We start from the raw sequence: 22,112 nt of genomic DNA, 5'->3' as shown, positions 1-22,112 counted from the left end.
AAGGTCACAAAAAGCCAATTCCATTATCAGCTAAACAGCAGAGAAACTAGAAAGTGCTCAGAAAGTACATACCTGTTCCAAGGCTGCACAATGACAGACCACTTTGGAAAACATGTGCCTGATTTTATTCATTCAAATGCAGAAGTTGATGAGAAAATAGTACAAATGTTCAAAATCCCCCCTTTTATGATGTTAGAAAATCCTTCTTATCCCATGGTGAAAGTTTTTACCAAATTTCAATGAAATCTAGTTTTTGAGATATCCTGCAAACTATCATGCAATAATACAAAAGACAAATAAACAGGAATGGACATATAATCTCCTTGGCCAAAGTGATAATATTGCTCTGGAATGGGTATTAAATTCTAATTTTTAAAGATACAGTATATCATTGCATCCATATATTACTTAAGAAAAATACACTGAATACAGGCCCATCCTGGTAGTTAAATTTATCAAAGGACTTGTCTTGACATTTTCCCAGATTCTGACTGTTACATAAGAGTGAAGTTTGGCAGCATTAAAGCCCCAGTTTAACTTAAAGGATAAAGTCACTACAAGCTTATCATTTCCATATGAGTTTGTTGACGGAAAGACGAGGAGAAAATGTGGCCTCCAGTGCAGCTATGCCTACTGAGAGGAAACATTAAGAGAAACATCCACATGCCACAGGAGGTGATGTAAATCACCCTTATGTGGCACACGTTGCTTTGATTTACCATCACCATTATCAGCTCAAAGAGACCCGCTCAAGACATTTAGACCTTTGTGAGGACCAACGTGCCTCACTAGAGACAGATTCTTCTCCCTGCCTGGGTTTTCATAGCCGCCGCAATCCTGCTGTCACACTTCGAAGTTCAAGACAAGCCCTGAGGTAGTACAGCTGAACACTGCTCCCTGCACCATATCATTATCTCCTGTAAGTATAGTCTTGACGTGACACCAAAACAGAGTATGTATATCTGGCCTTTATTTATAGGAATCCCCCATTAAGAAGAAGATATATGAGCATAGGCTATCTAATTAGAATCTAAACTTGTGAGGGACATTTTGCTAAATGGTAATTTTAGTGTAAGAAGTTACAACAAGTAGTTCTAATTTCAGGACTTAAATTGTACATAGTCACTGGAGTTGAGGTGGTGGATTGTCAACCATATAGTTGTCACGAATTTTTTTCTGCCACTTTGCAGTCGCGAGGTAAATGGTGACTTGCGGCATGAATACCGCAAAGTGTATGTGAGACGGGACACACACACACACACACACACACACTAGAGGGCAGCAGAGCATCAGCATAGTACCAGTGGCCTGATTCACAGTATGGCGACATCATCTTAGACCGGAAATTAGCGTTTACAGTAGTTTACCATGACCACATTCTTTCTCTAACCTTAACCAAATGATTTTAGTTGTCTTGACTTAACCATATTGACGAGAGAGAGAAAAGGCTGATAGGCGAAAAAAGGTTTTACGTTTTTCATCTTGCTTTCTTGTTTGCAATGTTTTGTGTGAAAAAATGGAAAACCAAGTGAAAGAGATGAAGAGAGAGAGGTTGCTTAACTGAATGCGCTGGCAGGAGGTGCGCCCCAGTAGCCAACACTGCACGGACAAGTCGTTGAAAATCGCAGATCTGACATCAAATCCACACAATAATTACGCAGAGGAGTACAAAACAAAGCAGCCCATGAGCCATGACACATTAAAAAACACCCTGCACCAGATCTGCAATATTGACAGAAGATAAAGGCAGACAGACTGACCAGAGCAGAGTTGCGCAAACACTAAAAAAAAAATATCTATGATTTCTTATATCATTCGTTGGCGCATTAGAAATGCTAATGGTTTAGTCATCAGTTTTTCCCCCTTGCAGTGTGCATACTACATAGCAAAAAGGGCAATTCAACTTGGTGAAACTCTAGGTGTAAGAAGCAGAAATTGTCTTATGAACTCCTACATTAAGATGATTTAAAAGACAAATAACCTTGTTTTATGCACCCTTTTACTTGACATTTTTAAGTTTTTAAGGTCAGATATGTTTAGTCTAATTTCAAGAAATCTTATCATGCCAGTTTTGCTTACCCCACTGGCAGACTGTTTGGTACCATAGCAAATTTATCTTGATGACACAATATTTAGTTTGTAGAACACTTTTTTTTTTCCAGTATAGCCATCACCAAATGCCAATGTTGAGACAGCAGTGAGATACAAACATGCAGGCAACAGGGTGAAATGTTTACCATTACAGTCTGAGACCGGGTAATTTCACAATCACATCAGATTCTCTGTGCTCCCTCCCATTGTGGCTCACGCTAAGGTCTATACAACCCATAAACTAAAAGGAAAAGCCTTGAGATTTTCACGGCAGGAAACAAATTGAATTGGTGAAATGGAGGAAAAGGCACCTGCTGCTGCATATTAAAGCAGTAACACAAAAAATCCCTTGAATGGAGGGATGTGTCACAGCAGTTTCACTGTGGTGTTCAAGTACAAATCACTCTGGTTCCTTTGCCTGCTGTAGCCCCGCTTGCCCGACAGTGTTACAAATTGCACCCAATAGGAGCTATATGTATCTCTTATCTACTGCTGGAGGCAGTATGGAAATGTGCATATTAAAGCACAGTATGGCCCAAGGTGACAGGTGAGTGACACACCCGCAGTCCATCCATTGTTCTATCTGACTGTCTGTTCTGAGGACAGACAGTAATTCCTTCATTTTGTAACTCTCCTGTCTGTATTGACACAGAATAATAAAGAGGTTTTTATTAAAGAAATACTCCATTAAAATTCTATAAACCTCCCCCCGTAGGTTTGAAAAGTGGCTCATCTGAACAGTTTGTGGTTTGCTTCTTTGTGGCGGATGGCAGCTATAGTCAGCTTGGATTCAAACAGTTACAATGGATTCCAATGGTGGCTATAGCCATGGCAAAAACAAACAAACAAACAAACGAACAAAAAAGCACCATTGTCCATCTGAATGCCTGGTATGTTCCAAACACTCATATGTTTGCCAAATTATGGCTAACTTAACAACCGTTAAGCACAGTTAGCTGTTAACTTTGTCATTCGTGACCAACAGAAGCTAACGTAGTTGCACAAAGGTGAACAGCTAACCACTCTAGCAACATATGCCGATATAGCTGTGTATTTAGGCATAGTTTGGTTGATTAAAACACCATTCTGTTGTCCCTCTGAATGTTCAATATGTTTCAAATACTATTTAGCCAATAATATACCAAAATATGGCTAAATGGACTTACAGCCTACAGAGGATAAGTGAGATTTTTGGTGTCATATTCCCTTTAAATGCACATTGAACATGAGAGAGAGTAAAGGATTCTTTAAGCTACATGTGAATATTTATCTCTTCCAACAGTTTAGTGTAACATTGTGTCTGATTAGATCAACTCACAATGAAAGTTACTCTGATGCATTTTGCCATTTTGGCTTATTTTTCAAATGTCATGGGATACTAATTATTCAATTAATCAAAAGCCCCTAGGCATTTAAGTAAGGGAATTAAGGGCTTTGTAACTGTATTTCCCTATAAGCACTGATTGCTTTGTGGTTTGAGAACGTTATTGCGCTCCTTTTTGTGTTCCAGTGTGCCGATTTCATGAGCCACAGCACAAAGTGTAACTGAAGTCACTGAAAGGTGACTGAATCTCAGTAGTTTCTACAGGGTGAAATGCTTTTTATTTTCTAGTGACCTCAGTGAAGATCAGGCAGCTAAACATTAGTTCCCACGTATCCCTGAGGGAGTTACGGAAAGAGCCAATGCAGCAGTTATGTTAGTGGCCCTTTCATTGTCCTTGAACCTTTGAGTATGAGGCTGAGAGGGGGGTCGTGACTGGCGACTTACCGTTAGACATCCCATCAGGCTTTGCTCGAAGGGGCGCTGGAAGGCTCTTGGGTCGCCACACCAGTCCAGCAACTCGGTCGCTGCTGTTTGGAAATTTGCTGGATTTTGTAAGTGCTGGAGGGAAAAAAGGGGAAAGTTAGGGAATATGAGTCCAGTAACATTCAAAGGTCACTAGGAAACAGAATAGTGATAACTGAAACACAATCAAGATGATATGCATAAAACTGAAGCATGACAGGATACAAAAAACCCCAACTCCTTTACATATTGGTCTTGGCCTGCTTAAATGAAAGTTGTGACATAGTGATTTAGTCACTATTGGTATCAAACACTAATACTTATACTGCATAATCTACATTTTCAAAATATAAAATACATTTGCTCATCTCCAATCTTTCAATTTCCTTGAAAAAAAAGTTTTTACACCTGCTTTTAAAAATAACGAAACGAAACATAAGTGGAGAATGTGGTTTGACTACCCGTTTAGTTTGCTGCCTCCCTAAATATGAGATGGAAAATGGACGGATGGCTTGTGAGAGAGAAAATCTCTTGTCACCAAAACAAGGGCCACGTCAATAATGTGATGAATAATTAAAAGCACTCCAAGTGGCTTAAAAGAAAAAAGCATTTTACGACCACATTGACCAAAATGTATCTTATTACACTTTAGATGACTTATATTGTAGGTTTCCCCATTAGACTCATGCTTCCACTTCACTCTCCCAAGGTTTCTGTAGCACCACCTTGACACTGAGTGCAATAATTCTCCCTGTATGGCTGCATGAATAGCCGAGGAAGCCCTTAGTTCACCAGCCGGCCCTGAGCTGTGCTGTGACTTTATCTGACAACAGGCTCCTTGACCTACCCCTTTATGGCATTCTTTCCCCAACTGCAGTCAGCAGCCCACTCACTAACCCTGTTGTCTGTCTTGCTGTAGAGCAGCAAAGGAAACTGAAAAATGGACCTCTCTGGGTCGCCATATCGGATTCACTGTTGATCATTTCTTCTCTAAAAGCTTTCAAACCTCAATATGAATCACTTTATACATAGAAGAGCAGACACACCACCTCAACTCTGCAGTAATCTATTGCCTTTGGAGAGATAATGCACACAAGCCTTTGCAGTGCACTTGTACAAACCGGGAACAAATGGACCCCCACTCCATGGCATCAAAGGAGGTTTGTCAGCTTAAAGTAAATGGCTGCTTTCTTACCATGTCTGTGTGCTTTGATTTCACCGTCAGGGAGAAAAGGAGAAGAGGAAGTGACAGCGTTACAGTCACTACCTCACAGTGCTTTTTTCTCGTTTGCTCTTTAGGGGGCAGCAGAGGTCAGGATTTGATAAGGCAGCTTTCATATCAATTTACAAAGCCGGTGTTTGACAAGGGCCGGATGAAACCAGTCTTGTTTATTTTATGTTCTGTCCGAGACTGTTCCCCACACGCCCAACATGTCTTTGTTGGGGGAGACTAGGCCGAGACGTGGTGGGGTTGCTGAGCATGTAAATTCTACTGGTGGATAAAGTCTCCTGGAGAAACACACACATCCACAGATGCTAAATTTAGATGAGTCTGGAAGCTAGACAACACACGCAATCAGCGCACCAAGGATGGAAAGGGGGAGGAAAAGGGGGAGAATATGTAGCAGGGGGGGGACGACACACCACCAACACTTGGGCTTGAAGTGATTACTGTTCTTTGCACTCAGAACAATTGGTCCCACCAGTGTGGCTGTCACATGGAGAGCTTGGCACTGCCACGCCACAGATGTTCCCCCTTCTCCGGCCAAAACCCACCAATCAAACCTAAACTAGCGGCCAAGAGACCCCCTCACTCCCCCCTATCCTCGTCCCCTGGGTGAGAATGATCCTCCAACATTTACACTCCAGTCAAAGCTCGGCCCAGTTCGAGGGAAACAAAGATGGACAGGACTTGCAGTGTCCTGAGAATACAGCTTTCTTCAGATACAGTCATCCTCTATAGTCAAGTCTGGAAACGACTTGTTCTGCACATCTGCAGCTAAACTGAATGTGACAGTGCACGCGATTTGGCAAAGACTCTTCCCTTTTAAAATCACAGCTTTTGGTTTTGCTGCTGTTGTTGACGCCCCAGAGCACAGAAAACATATTAATGGAGACAATTAACCCCAGAAAGAACATAGTGGCAGACAAAAACAGCTGCATAGCCGTGCAGCGCAGCAGCAGTACAGAGAGGGTTGTTTTCCAGTTTATCTTGAAATATTGACGCTTGCAGTCTGAGGAAGTGCTCCTGCAGTGAGAGGAGAGTTCATAGTTTCTGCCAAACCCCTGTACATATCACTGAGTGGAGAGTCTGACAGCACACTGGCTTCCCCACAGTGAGAGGAAAACTACTGTCTCTGAAATAGATACCAGCAGTATCACGGAGCCCATCTTCCCCAAAGTGTTCACAACGGTGCAATTCCAGGATGCAAGAGGAAAAGAAAGTGCCATTGAGAAACTGTGTGTTGGGGGTGAAATCAGATAACTGCTTTTATGTATACTTTTTTAAGTGTCCTCGTCTGTTTGGAGGTTAAACAAGTGAACATATTTATTTTGCTGTATCACTCTTTAAAAGTTATACATATACGTATTTAGCACCACCTGCAGACATCATAAGATAACAAACACTATCAGTATTGTTTACCTTTTCCAAATATTAATGTAAAAAGTATTTGGGCTGCGACTCATATTTCAGTATTGATCAATCTACTAATTCTTTTTTGATTAATCAATTAAACCTTTTAAATGTCCCAAAATAGTGAAAACAATTCAGGATACAGGATTCAAGATACTCAATTTACAATGATCTAAGACAGTGAAAAGCAGCAAATCCTCACATTTCACATGCTTTTGTTTGGCATTTTTGCGTAATACATGACTAACTAACCATTAACTGATTATTAAAATTGTTGTTGAGTAAATTTCTGTCTGTCGACTAATCAATTAGTCCACTAATCGTTTCAGGTTTAAATAGAACAATTAATTTTAGAAGCTGAAATCATAAACATTAAATCACGAAGGGGTTAAGTGTCAGTCTTGTCATTGACCCCTACCACTTTACCTACTTTTTTAAGTATCAAAATTAGTGTACTGGGGTGAAAAATAACTATGTTTCCATAGTTTATGAAGAGTTAGGTTAAGTTATTATTTATAAATCACATTATTGCAATTTTACAAGACGGTAATTTAAAAATTACCACCGTAATGATTTCTGATTTAACTTTCAACCCATGATTCAATCAGGCTGACAGATTCTAATTTCCTCTACTTTATCATCGCGCATAGCAGTAATTTATCATTTGAGCAACAAAATCAATTTGTTCCCCTGTCCGCTGCACTGGCTGGGAGTATTCAGACAGACATGTCACATCTTCCAGAAAACAACAACACAATGGAGGAGGCTTCATTTATATTCCTGCTCCACGTCCGTACTGCCTTCGAGATGCCAAATTTCAGCATGTGCACACTTTCAATTAAAGCAAACAGCTGGATTGGTTTACAATATTTCCTTAATTATTTTAATGGCTTGGATATTGGACAATGGGGAGCAGGGGGAGAAGATAGTGAGTTAATTGTTCTGATCTCCCCCGATGATCATCTTTGTGTGCGGGGAGGAGAATAGACGACCGGCTGAATGGGCTCACTGCTAGTCTAATTGGCAGGACATAAATGGTATTTATTATGCAGGCCTTCCAAACCCTGATTGTCTGCGGCACAAAGCTCCCTCTATTAGCAGGGTGCTGGCTCTTACTGGTTGGTTTGAAATGACCCGGTGCTTAACCATTTATTAGATGGACTGGAGGCCTCCTTGTATGCCATGGATCTCTCTAATTGGCATGTTTACCCATGTGCTGCTTCCAGTGCCGCTAACATTGGGACATGTTTGTTTAAATTTTTGCCTTGCAGGGTTAATACATTTAACCCTGCAACATTTGAATTGTTTACACTTTTGTGTTAGACCAATGTAAATCCCTTTTCCTGATCTGTGAACTTCTTTTACAGAATAATTCATCAGCTGTTAGCAATAGTGCTTATATAGAATCCAATTTCACCTCCCATATAACTAAAGGAGTGGATATTGAATATTTAATATCCTGCTGTGAGGAAGGTAACCAGACTGAAGACAGAGAGTGTTTACCTCATGCTACCTTATTACTTAAGGATATCAAAGCCTGTCTCTACACATAGGGGCTTCCCTCTGTATGCTCCCTGAACACTCGCCCTGTCTTGCTATCTGCCTCACCTTGTCTTTTTCTCAGTAATAGCTGGGAACTCCCTGCCGAGGGTAAAACAATTTGCCACGTCCACAGCTGTGTTTAAGTGCAAGCACCATACATTGTCCCAAAGGCCTTCTGATGTACTTTTCAGGAGGTGGACCTCAGCGCGGAGCCCAGAGTTAAGAAAAGAGATGAAAGGGAGAGCACCGTAGCCCGGGGTTACGCAAGTATGTCTGTTTAATTCTGCCAGAGATTCGTCCCGCAGCAAACGGTGGTGAGAGGAGAACAAAAGGACTTGCTGGGAGTCAGCAGTGGTGGAGGGAGAAAGAAGGGTGATGATGGGGGAGGAAGGGTAGCCTCCGCTCTTTGACCCCAGTCAGTAACCCGAGTCACACCACAGTCCTGATAATAAGACTAAACAGATTAGTCACTTTACTGTGGCCAAACAGGAAGACTCAGGTGCATTCTGGCCATGATTGTGTGATAGTGTGTGTACATGTGTGTAGAAGCACAAACTTAGACAAGGAAACTCAGAGTGTTAGTTTCCTACTTTTGTTCTATCAACAGCAAAAAGCCAAATGTTAAACAACTTTTTTCTTAACCCACTGAAGATAATTTAACACTTGTAGTCAGTAATGGTGAAAGAAGTACTAATATCCTTTAATGAAGCTAGTTCAAGAAGTAAACTCACATGGTATACACTTCTCACTGCAACATATATCCAATGCACCATCAAGTCACTGTACTTACGCTGGTAATGCTCTGCTCACTCTTTTGCTGCCCCGGCTTCTGCCACACCTGAACGCTATACTGACAAAAGCCCCATCTCCATCAAGCATCCAGGCTCTGATTCTACATTCTCCTGGGGGAGTGATTATCATCACTCCCCAGTCTTTTTGCTGTGCCTCCTTGAGGGGAATGACGAGGTCAGAGCCTAGATGGCGAATATTAACGCTAGACATAATCTATGTTTACATAACAATACGTCCTACGGTTAATTAAGTAGAAGTCACATACCACAGAGTATCTTTCCACAGTTTACCGCAGTGCAAAAATAAAGTGCTGCCATTAAGTATCAAAGTAAGTACTTTTAGATTTAGATATTTATATTAGTTTGTTAGCCTGTTATTGTACATGTTGCAGGTGGAGCTGAGTCTTTATACACTGTCATGGAAAACCTTGAGCAGGGAAGCAGGAAAAATTCCCAAAACTAGATATACAAGGTTGGAAGATGACATTTTCCTCTATAGTTTCAGAAGATTCTTTAACAATTTTCTCTTGCTAAAACTCTTTAAAATGCAAAAATGCATCATTATCAAGATAAAACAGCTGTTTTTCAGAAAAGCTGAAAAGTTCACTTACCCCTGAAATATGTAAATGTAGGAGTAAAAGTAAAAAGTTTACCAAAATGGAAATGCTAAAATAAAGTACCAGTTCCTCAAGATTTTACTTAACCACCTGTACCACATTAAGAAGGTAGCATAGCATAAAGCGACCTGCGAAATCAGACAAGTGACACAACACTCACCTGTTTGATACACTGCAGACGGTCATTGGTCTGCTGTATGTGTCTGTCCATCGACGGAATCGAGTTCATGTTGATTGTCCCTCTTCGGCCTCTACCTGCCAGCCATTAAACTGGAGCGTTCTGCAACAGAAACACAGACACGTGTCAAAGCTCGCCTCTACTGAGGGAAGCTGCCAAACCCATCACCACCAGGATATTGCAGTTTAGTGTGTGAATGTGTGTGTGGCGCTGTGAGCTGAGCGGTGAGATATTGATTTGGCAGGTGACAAGCACCTCAGAGAGCCCAAAGGATGACATTCCTCTCAGCTCCTTGTGACACCGTTAACAAGCTTTGGCGGTTGCCCCGAACGCTGTCATACACCTTCGGAGAGGACACACTGGATGACTTAGAGAGGATGTCTGACCATGTTTAAAGCACCTTGGGGTGAAAATGAACAGAGGTGGAGGGACACACACACACATTGTGTAGAGCCTGCCAGACTGGCAGCATTATCTCAGAAAACTGCATGAAATCCTTCCATCCTGGCCTGTGAGAACATTAACTTGGCATGTGGTGCTCTGTTTACATTACTTAGCCATTATGTAATCTTTGGTTAACAATTATCTGTACCCTGGGCCCAGACATGCTCTACATTTCATTTCTCCCTCCTCCTCCCATCGCTCTCCAGCTACATAAGAGTTCCTCTAACAAAACCCCTTACAGCGCACTATTGATTTTGGAGCAGCAGCTTATGGAAAACCTCTTTCTCTCCTTTTTTTCCAGAGGAATAATTTTTCACAGAAGGCAAACAATAGGGCTGTGATCTGGCATGCTACATAACATTATCACAAGTTAAAAAGTATTACAAGCTACATTAAAGGTTATCAATTTTGCCCGTAGGGGTTTGATTTAATGTTGCATTCAACATCAAATAAATATCACACTCGGGGTGTCGGCTATAACTCATAGTGACCTGCAGTTTCATGTGGAGGGGTAAGTGAGTTAATAAGCACATATATGGGTGGTGTTAAGCGTACCCCTCCTTCTTCCCCCCTTTATCTCATTCTGTCTCAATTTTTCCTTCTTGCTACTGCAGGGGCATCTCTTCCTGCGGTGCATCATCTCTCACTCAAACACTTGGCCCCATCACTCAGACCCCTCCCACCCCCACGCCATCTTTCTCCATTACCATCACACAGTGAGAAATTTCACTGCACAAAGTACCGGTGAGATGAGGGAGAGAGAGGAAAAGAGAGAGAGAGGAGGCAGCATGCTGCACCATACTGATAATGCTCACTTAGGGGTCTCTAGCTGGATTTAACGGTAGGGCCAGTAATCTACTCCACTAGACAGCTAAAGAGCTTTTATGCTACCTATTGGAGCTGCTCATGCCTGTACTTGAGAGGAGAGAAGGGCACACTAGTGCATTCCTCTCCATAAATTAGAAAGCTCATAAAGAAAAGAGACATCGGAATCGAAGGAGTTTTTCCACTCTGACTTTGCAGATGGAAAGTATTTGTTTATTGACATTTCTGAAGTCTCACATAGACGGACTGTTGAGACTTGAGGGAGGTCTGGGCTCACTAGTTGAACACCTTTGTGACTTGGCAGGATTTTGGGGGGTTGGTTTAAGGTTGTAAATATAACGTTTTATATATATTTGTTTTTGTAAATGTTATAAATGTGGTAATTTGAAGGCATTTACGACCAGGAGTCAACAAACCTGATTCAATATATTCTTTCTCAAATAAGAAATATCATGATTTCAAGAGACTATCTGGGTGAAAAGGTTAATAATAATTAAAAAAAAATACATTAAATAAATAATTCTAAAATGTATCAACACCACAACTACTAGCATAGAAATAGAAACTGTTTTTCAGTATTTTCAATGAACACATTCTGAATTTCCCACAAGAAAAAAGGCATCAGAATAAGCGATGATATATGTTCATGCACTAACTTCCTTTACATCCCTCTGGTGTTTGCTACTATAACACTCCCTTCAGTCCCCTCTTGGTGCCAGTTGATACTGAGCTGATCCTTGGCGAAGGTGGCCCCGGACCTTCGTGCCCCTCAGCCACCAGCAGGTGTCTCCCTGGCCCTTCAAAGGCCTGGCTTGTGGCACAAAGAAGGCGGAGCGGTGTTGCTTTAAGCCTTTACAAGCTCTACAAATCCTCAGCTGCTGCTTCCTAACAGGGCCCACTCAGCCCGGCACTGCCTGTCTGACCTTGTGGTTATTGATGAGCAAGTCGACCTGCTCTCTCTGTCTCTCTTCCCTCCTGCCCTTCCCTTTGCTCTCTCTATGTCATCTTTCTTACCTCCAACAGTGAGTTAAAATGAGGGGAAAGAAAGAGGCTGGGCTGCCATTCATCACCCCTGCTTTTTTCTGTTATACACACATTGTAATGATACTTCTGATCTTCCCGCACTATAAAGCCTGTGTCCACATATTTACATTTATTTTCTTCCCAAGATAATTTTTAAAAGTATGATATGACTGTGTTGGGGAGTAATTTAATTTTCAGATATTCACTTGTTCTAATTAAACACTAGTCTTTTGTTATATTTTTAATGACTAACAAGAGTCAAATTAAAGATTAAACCCACGATGCTGTGGAGATATAACAACAGATGCAATTATGAGCCTTCCCCCTATTTACATGCTCTTTTCTATCTTACAGATGTTATCATTTATTATTTTCTCTGTGCCATTACCTAATATGAACGTATCCTGCTCCACACTTTCGAGTGTGTGAAGGGGAAATCAGTGCATATACATCCGTTACTTGACCTTAATTTACTAAATTGCACTGCAGGCGTTATACAACAAGTTGAGGGCTGTGGATTCCTGCACAACAAAAAACACATGGGGGGTTGGAGGTGGGATGAGTGAGAGGGGAGGAGGGAGACCAGCTTTCCTTCCCTATTCAAGGGGGAGCTAAAATATATGTATTGAGTGGGAGCTGTAATAAAACGAAACGGGTGAGGAGATGCAGGCTGGGAACAAATATGAAAGGCAGTGAAGGATGGCGGCAAGGTGATGGAGCACCACCGGAGGATTGGATGAAATTATCTCTTTATAATCAGGGGGTTTCTGCATGGCTGCCTCCTCCATTGCCCAGTGACAGATGAGGCCTACCTCTTCAAATGGGCTTTTCACAGTGCTATCAGCCCACCTCTAGGGTAAAACAATGTTTTTCTTCCCCCCTGTACCACCACTTTAAAAGCTTTGTTTCCACACGGCACCCCGCAGAGGACAGGATTGTCTCCCGTCAGGCAGGGTCCATGTTTGCCTCATTACGTGATCATGTTACATAAGTGTACCTTGAAAAGAGCTGCAGATTTAATTTGATGACAAAACTGTGCCATGGCAGGGACTAGAAGATGGTGACGCTAAATAACGTTGAATGAAGACACTGAAGCAGAACATTATCTCCAGTAAGTAAGAGGGATTGCTTTTTGAACTGTCACAACTGCACAGTTTGGAATCTAAACATTATTTCAGACACCCAAAACCCAACCCTGCATCTTCAAAGAGGGTTTCTAGCCTGTTAATGTAACATAGACGAGTTGTGTGCCTCTGCTCTGCAGGATGAAAACAGCCTGAGTGGGAGAAGGGTAGACAATGATTAGCTTTATCCCACCATCACAGCAGAACAAATGGATCACGAACCCTCGCCGCTTTACACAGTCTCTCAGCTGAGCTGTCAAGGCACAGGGAAGTGGTAAACAGATTTAATTTATTCATATAAATGGCTTGCGAACCAAAACAGTCAGGCTACTCAAGGGCCAGGCACAGTGCTGCTAAACGATATTTCTCGTTTATTACAATGTTGGTTTTATTTTTGTAGTTTTGGCCATTGGTTATGATAACATTATGCTCACCAAAGTAATTGCTAAGATCTGGGAACATGGTGACAACTCAACAGTCTGACAGGGCAAGAGATGAGTCACCAGGCAATCTGTCAGGTGGTAAACAAGCCAACAGTTTAGCCAGATTATCTAAAATACTTTATTTGCAGGTAAAATTAAAAGTGATTAAAGCTGCAAGCAGTGTTTAGAGGGCCTTCGCCTCCATGCACGCCTCGGGGGGAGTGACAATCGCAGTCTTGTGACTGGAGGCCGGCTGACACAGCTCTGAATGTTCATCAGGTACTGTGAGAAGGAGTTAAACATCACTTCCTGCATCCACTATGTGGCGGTAGAGAACACGCACTAATCATAGATGATGTTGCCATATATCAAGTATAGACCACACAATGTAAATTTCATGTAGATCGGATGATGTTTGTCATATGTGGCTTGCTTCCAGTTGCCAGTAAGTGGCACTATGATTATGACTCATGAATGTCACATAAGTGTAACGGGAGTGGTCCATCAATAACCATATGAAGTTTGTGGCTGATCAGTTGAAACATTGCTGAGTTATTCCCAGTTCCTGTTTGCCATGGCGACCATGTTCGACACATCAACAGATGTTGCTGTATATCAAGTGTAGACCACACAATGTAAATTTCATGCTGATCAGATGATGTTTGCCACATACGGCTTGCTTCCTGTTGCCAGTAGGTGGTGCTATCACTATAACTCAATACTGACATGTAGAAGTCCTCCGGGCCGTGGAGCTGAGGTAGCACAGTTACTAATTCTGGAACCCAGAATTTGCTGCATCAACACGGCAACAACATTTGAGGAAACCTAAAAAGTTTCGCAATTTAGCATCAGAACGGCCTTTAGATTACACTGCCCAAGTTTGAAGTCGATCTAATAAATTCTCTAGGAGGAGTTTGTTAAAGTGTATGGAGCCTGTAAATGGTGAAAAATGGCACGTTAAATTGAAAATGGCTGACTTCCTGTTGGGTTTAGGGTATGGCTCCAAGACGCTTTTTTTAAGTCTAGAGATGATAATCTGCCTCCCAAATTTTATACATCTAGGTGAAACATACTGCGGGGGCTGCTTCGTTGAAATTTTGTAGGGGGTGCTATCAAGCCATTTTGCCACACCCAAGCTCTAGACTATACCATAAAACAAAACACACCCCTTCTAACGTGTGTGCCAAGTTTCATGAGTTTTCGACAGTCCATAGCCGTTTTGAAGGCTAAAAGTCATTAGTAGGCGCTATAGAGCCGATGTACCACCCCCAAGCCCAAAAGTGGACTCAAATTAAAGTATTTACCAGTTCAAGTCTGGGCGCAAAGTTTTGTGACTTTTTTTGCATCCTAAAGACCTCAAACATGTGTTTAAACATTTGAAATTGACACAGGAAATCCAAAATGGCTGACTTCCTGTTGGGTAAACTCTCAAAAGAAACTGAAATATGTTCTTTATGATGAGAGCAATGAACCTGAAAATCTCATGAAGATCAAAGCAACTTTTCCCAACCATGGCGTGTGTTTGGGGGCGCTAGAGAGCCCCCAAACACACCTGAGTCCAATCACTGCAGAAATTTTCGCCAGCTGTGACGTGTGTGCAAAATTTCAAGAATTTTCAAGCATCCTAAGCCCCTCAAAATACATTCAAAGGGGCATAATAATAATAAAAATATACCCGGAATGTGGGTAATAACCCCTCATTGAACCAGGACGTTAGTCTGTAAACTGTAATGGATGTTGAACAGATAGTTTGGTTAACAATTTTACCATTCACCTTTGTTTTCTCTTTTGTTTGGCTAACCAGGGGGTTCGTTTTATTTCTTTATGATCACCTGAGTGCTCGTCTTTCTTGTCTTGGACTTTCGATATCGCTGCATCCCCAGATCTCAGCAGTTAACTTGGTGAATACAGTGTTATTATTACTGATGGCAAAAACTATGACAACCAAAGTTTAAAGATGTAATAATAATACTCATAATCATTTGTGTCTGATATAGTTTTTACAGAAAATAAGTTCAATTACCTAGTTAAAAATTCTTAAAATAACATTACTCCTTCTCCCCCATTGAAAAATACAGAATCTATGAATATGCAAATATTCCTTTCAAAAGTTTAACTGCTGGACATAAGAGGTCTCCTGCTTCACTGAAAAGTCCATTCTCAGAGTATGTGTGCCAAATCACACTTGTGTTGCATATTGGACCATGATTGGCTTCCAAACTAGTTGTGATGTCACAAAATCATCTTGGATGTGCACGTCTTAAACTTAGCATATAGAAGCAGCCTTTTATTGTCAAACTCTGCACATACATCATTCTGCAAAGTGAATGTCAGATTTCCAAGTGAAGTAACAATAAGCTAAACACATTTTTTGAGAGGACAGGACTTTAAATAAACCGAACTTATGCTGTAATGGAGACACAGATGCAGCTTTTTAATAAAGAAGCATTTCTTGCCTCAAGAGTGACTTGTCCGAAGTATCGTACACAAGCAGAGAGTTGGAGGGTGGCTGCAGGAGTAGAAAGACAGCAAGCCACGCTGGCCACCATCCCAACCACACACACACACCATCCACACACACACACACACACACACACACACACACACACACACACACACACACACACACACACACACACAGATCTTCTCACCTTCCCTTGAGTGCTGGACTGGCATCATGATACCATAACAACACCCTCGGTTACTCCTAATGTGCTTTACAACAACACAACAGGCAGGGTGTTACACCTCCGCAGAGCTGTGTGAAACACCCCCCTCAACCAACCCACACACACAGAGAAACGCACACACCTCACTAATCGAAAGTACTGCTGACACTATTAAAATGGAACGAGGTGGCCTGAGTGGAGAAATCAGCATCACTCTCGCACCTCGTGGGGACACGTTGAGACGCTGTTCAAGGTGATCGCTTCCCCGCGTGTCGTCTATTGTAGGTGAATTAGGCAATAAAGGACTAATCTGTGCCATCATTGACTAGGGCTCGGCTGTTTGCAGCACTTGCTTAAGGCCGATAAAGATGAGGGAGGAGGAAGAGAAGGGCGAGGAAGCATCTCTTCACCCTCATGGTTTTAATGAGCTCTGATTCCAATATATGTCTTGTTGTCTTCCAACTGTCGGCCGAGGCCGGCGTGAAAGCTCCCCTTTAATTATCATAACATTGTAGAGACGCTGTTTTCTTGCACTGAGGGAGGGGTGTTTAGTTTGGAGAGGGCAACTCTAGGACTCCAGGTGTCTGCCTGGTTCTCTGCCTGGTAAGTGGCCAGGCAGGCAGTGAGGACAAAGCTGTGTTTGTTCGACAGAGGAAAAAGCAGGGAGGATGGAAATGTGTACGAATCGGCGCCGCTTCCATTGTTGCTTTACAGAATGTGCCATAATCCTCGGCAGGCTCCATCCAGAGCTGGCACGGAGGATAATATGAGCTGCCTCCTGCCTGTCCCACCTCCCTGCTCTACCTCCCCTCCCCTCAGCCCTTCGCCATCACCTCCTCCTCCCTTCCCCCATTTCTTTGCTGCACACACATATGGACACACAGCCACTCGAGTGTGCAGGCACACACACACGCACACTCACACCTCCCCACATGGCTCCTTAACAGGCTTGGGAATGGATTTCTTTTATTTAATGTGGTTTGCTCTGCAGCTCCAGCGGCAGCCGTGAGCGAGGGTGGGCTCGCAGTTGTGCCACTCACTCACACACACACACACGCACACGCACACACAATCCAAGGAGTCCTGCTGCGTTGGTCGCTGTTCACTGATCTCTCCCTCTTCCCCTCTGTCTTTCTCCATCTCCCATTCTCCCTCTAACTCACTCCACTCCCTCTCTCTCACACGCAGACCCACATTCAGTCCCTCCCTCTCTCCCTCCCTCCCTGCCCTCTCACTTTTTTTTTTTTTTCATGACAGCTCACATAAGCAAGCCTCCTGGATTCCTGCGGGAGCCCCACGTTCTGTACACAGAGATTGTTCAGCCATCAGGCACATCTGCAGCGTGATTAGAAAAGCAAAGGGAGCATGGTGGTGGGGGCAGGAGGGTGGCGTGGTTGAAGCCCCCACCACTGCTGCTGCTACAACCCCCCCCAGCAGCAGAAGAAGAAGAAAACAGAGGGTCGGGGATCATAGAGGGGCCTAAGCAATATCTCCTCTCTAACCAAGTGTAACGTTTCACTAAGTCTCAGAGGCCTATCGCTGCCTGCGATTAAAAAAAAAGAAAAAAAGGACAAAGGCAGATGGGGGCCAGTCTCTCACAAAGCCCCTACCCACCTTCCAACTCGTCTGGCTACCAGAGCAAGCAAAGGGCAAGGAGATGGTACTAGCCACATACAAAGATGAGGAGCATCATGGTTTATCCTTTTCCTATTTGTCCTCTACCACCTCCTCCAAACAGCTACTCTTTTAATTTCTTTCCACTCTAACGCTAATAGCAGGGGAGGGGAGTGGGGGGTCAATTCCCCCTCGGCGCTGGAGGCAGCACAGATGAGCCGCATGACTGCATGTCACCTCCAAAGAGCCCCACCAAATGCAGATCAGCATGGAGCTAGCAGCTAGCCAGTTAGCCTCAATCTCTCCGTGCCTGCCTGTGGTGCAGGTCTATCAGCCTCACCACTCGCTGCCAAGCTCCCCTCTGCACCGCAATCCTCCAGGAATTTTGTAGGCATGTGATGATGATGATGATGATGATGAAACCAGCGAGCCAGAGTGTAAACCTGCACTAACTCCTGCGATATGAGGTGAATTCGCAACCAATATCTCTCAAGGAAAGCTGTCACTACTACCCTCAGCCCCTTGAAACACTTGATTGTGAGCACAGAGGAAAAGTCAAAGAAGCATTTTATTTCCATTTCGATGAGTGATATTATTGCCGTGTAGGTGCTGACACTGCTTCAGACAACTTGTGAGTGCCCCCCCTCCTTTCTCTGCTTTCTTTTTTCCTGCCAGTCTCCTGGTTTATTATGCATTCAGCTCATGTGTCCCTCCTGTGAGTGGCTGTTCATTTTCCACATACCACACTTGATCCGGCCAGCTAAAACTTAGAAATAGTGGGAGCGGCAGACGCAGCGGCTACCCAGGAGGAGCCATTATGAGGTCTGGGAGAGAGAGACTGATAGCGCTGGGGGGAGGAGTGACAGGCGAGCTGCAAGATACACGGGAAGGAATTCAAAGAAGGCTGAGAGCAGAACACGAGGGTGCGCATGTTTGTGTGTTCGCTGCCTCACAAGTGTGTAAGGTGTGCGGGCAGTGGTATTAAGTTAGGGCCTGTTGTGTGTGTTTGTTGGCTTGTGTGTGTGTGTTTGATCGGGTTATTGATGTGGGCAGGGGGATGGAGGACCTTCCTGTCTCCCCTGTGCCAGTGACCTTTGGCCTTTTGTAACTTTAAGCGAATGGGAGGAGAGAGAGCAGAGAGTGAGAGGAAGAGATTTTAAATAGTGCATGAGCTCAACCTGCCCAGACACTGATGGACAGCAGCAACATGAGCTTTCTCTGTTTCACCAAAGACGCCTGAGAAGACATACCATCAAACTGCCAGCACTCATAACGACCTCAATAACATCTCTATTTTTAAAATATCCTAATCAGAGTTTGTCTCTTGGCTTCAAGTAATGATTATCGTCTTTATCTATTATCTATCCATTATCGTTTTGATCAGTCGATTAATTGTTTAATCTCTGTCTCTAATAATGTCAAAAAAACAGTGCCCATTACAAGTCCCCAAAGACAAAGGAGACGTCTTCAAATTGCTTGTTTTGTCTGACCCACAGTCCAAAATCCAAAGAAATTCAGTCCACAATGATATAAAACAGAGAGAAACAGAAAATGTTTGCATTGTGATGTCGTTTATCAATTTTATTTATCTCTTTTTAAGAATTTTAAAATTGCATTTGTTTTAATTATGAATCGATTTCACATTATCACTGATCTCATTTGTATTGTTGATAGTTCATATTTTAAACATTTTATCACAAGTCTGCGTCATATATTTTGTTATATGTTCTATGTTTTGCAGCTATCTTAATGAGGATTCTTGTAAATATTATTTTTAATCTTTGTGAGGCACTTTCCTGGTTTAATCAAATACAATAAAACAAGATTATATAACTTTTGAAAGATGAAATAACAGTCCTCTTACAAATGAAAAGTTGAATTCATAAGCAGAAAATAGCCTACACCATTACTAAATTCAATACATTCAGGGGATTTGCTGCTACAGCCTTACTTGGTCTGGTTTGACCAGTAGTACATTACAGAGTCAGTTAGCTGACTTGATGACTCCACTCTAACTGCTACTGCTACACTATGTTTTAGCATCTAAAATCATCACATGATTGTGAATTGTGGCCACGGTGGCCAATGTTCAGCAAGAGTTACATAGTCTCACTTTAAACGATTGATTATAAATCAGTGCCTGCTAATAACATCAAAACAAGCATACAGAATTTCCACGTTTTTCATTAACTTTCTCATGTTTTTGTGTCCGAACTTTCAAGGACCTGCATGTTTTCCTCTGAAAACAATCTTCTCCTACACTCCACAGACCTGCATTAGGGTCCTCTAACTGGCATGGCTCATAAAGACGTTTTTTTTTATATCAGCAGATTATTTGATAACCTTACTGAGCGGACTGATCCTGTGTTAACAGCTTGCTCGTATCTGCAGCCATCGGTCCCTCCAGGGAGAAGCCTCTCATTCCACAAATGTGCTCAATTAAAAAGAGCAGAGTGCTTAGAGAGGGGCAGCGAGGGGCCATTCCCTGTGCCTGTTTGATCTGGATTTCCTAATTGGTCAATGACAACACATTACCAGACAGGCGGACGCTTGATCCGCAGAGAGGGGGCTTTTGACTGCAGCAGTTCGCCCCCAGCCCCCTTCCACCACCGTCCTACACGCCCCTTCCATGACCAGGCAGAGTGTGTCTGAGTGCGTCTGTATGTAAAGGAGGGCCGAGGGTCTGCTGTGTGGGAGGGGGGCTGATTTAGAGGTTAGGTAACACAGGCCGCCTTAAATCTGTGTCACAAATCTTCCTTGTGGAGCAGTGGGGGGTGGGCACACACAAAGGCATGTGATGAGTCCCATGTAACAGACAGATCTCCACCTCCACCTCCCCTCCTCGGCCACTGATCGGGTCCACACCACACCGCTTGCACTGCTCTAATTTGCCAAAGATTGCGGGCTGCCACATTTTGACTGCCTTTGTGTAAATGAATCGGGAAGCCTCTCATCTCTGTGGCTGTGAAGAATGCCAATGTGTCTGGGGAGAAAAAGGAGATTCTCCAGGGGAGTAGACTTGGCCTCAATCAAACAGTGAAGACATTTATTCAATATTCTTTATGTTCATATCTTTCCTTCTTAGTGCAGGCATCCTGAATTATTTCATTCAATGTATATTATTTCATCCATCCTACTGTGTGGTGCTATTTGTGAACAGCATAGAAAAACTAAGGTAATGCCAAAGAGCATGCAAGTAGTCTCAGTGATGCGGATCACATGTTTGGAGAACAGTATGTCTCATTCTATATAATCTTACAGCAAGCTAAAAATAGTATCAAATGAATATGGAATGCTAGGACAGAAGAGGCGTTACACAATTCACGACTTATGTTGTCAAATTAAGCAATAACAGCCCCATTCTTTCGCACACATATACATACAAACATCGCATGATCTCTTTCATACATGCTAAAGAAAAACAAATAGCTTGCACAAATACTTTATAATGTGAGGGGTTGTTTATTTATTCCATTATGTGTCATCAAAGGGTGCTTTAAGCTTACTGTATAACTGCATAAATAAAACACTGGTAAGCTCGAGAGGTTTCTTTGGCCATGTCATTAGTGTACTAATATATAAAATAATTTGGTTCACATTAGAGCTGATGATTATATTCATACGTTGTTTTGTTTTTAACTAACTGATTATTCATTCAGTCTATAAAATGAAGTAAAAGAAAGTTAAAGATACCCACCAGAAGTCCTGAGAGGCCACGGACACATCTTGAAATTGCATGTTTTTGACCAAAAGTCAGAAACTCAAAAGATATTCAGTATATAATAGTATAAAGCAGAAAAGGCTGTGATCCTTATCTCCACCTCATCCTCTGCACTCCAGTATAAATAAATGACATGGAACTTTCTGTTGTGCTGGTTTTGCACATTACTATACCACTAGCTTTGTATAATATATGTATATAAGTAACAGTATATATTGTTTTTATTTTTATTTTATTCTAATTTTAAATATTTGTATATATGTTCTGTGTGTGTAGTGTGAAGGGGGCTACAACTTTAAATTCATTGTGCAGCCTTGTGTTGTACGATGACAAATAAATGTACCTTCAACCTTGAAAAAAGCAACAGAAGAGAAGCTAAAACCAGCAAATGTTTGGCATTTTTGCTTGACAAATGACGATGAATGAACAATTTCTCAATGTCCAGTCCAATATTCAGTCACCAGTTCACCTTACTATTGAAGAGAGGACTTCTCTACCTGTGGATCGATGCCTTGTATAATATTCCTATCTTGCATGTTCATGGGTGTAATTTAGCTACAACCCATCTCCAGCTGTTGGCAAACAACAGAGCTCCACATCATCCATCAGGGAAGTTGAGGTAGCTTGACA

At 42.4% G+C, this 22,112-nt stretch overlaps 1 protein-coding gene across 1 annotated transcript in view; it reads right to left on the bottom strand.

Annotated features, from left to right (window-relative positions):
- Positions 1–22,112, bottom strand: part of LOC122867376 (zinc finger MIZ domain-containing protein 1-like) — a 115,311-nt gene that overhangs the window by 30,367 nt on the left and 62,832 nt on the right. Inside the window, exons 3-4 of the mRNA XM_044178093.1 lie at positions 9,623–9,742; positions 3,860–3,973 (exon numbers count right to left, since the gene is read on the bottom strand). Of these exons, the coding sequence (XP_044034028.1) occupies positions 3,860–3,973; positions 9,623–9,691 (183 nt within the window). The 5' untranslated portion in view covers positions 9,692–9,742. The remainder of the gene's footprint in view (positions 1–3,859; positions 3,974–9,622; positions 9,743–22,112) is intronic.

The sequence above is a fragment of the Siniperca chuatsi genome, linkage group LG20, assembly GCF_020085105.1.
Source record: "Siniperca chuatsi isolate FFG_IHB_CAS linkage group LG20, ASM2008510v1, whole genome shotgun sequence".
NCBI lineage: Eukaryota > Metazoa > Chordata > Actinopteri > Centrarchiformes > Sinipercidae > Siniperca > Siniperca chuatsi.
Note: the sequence above shows the minus strand (reverse complement) of the source record. Positions and strands in the feature narration are given on the sequence as shown.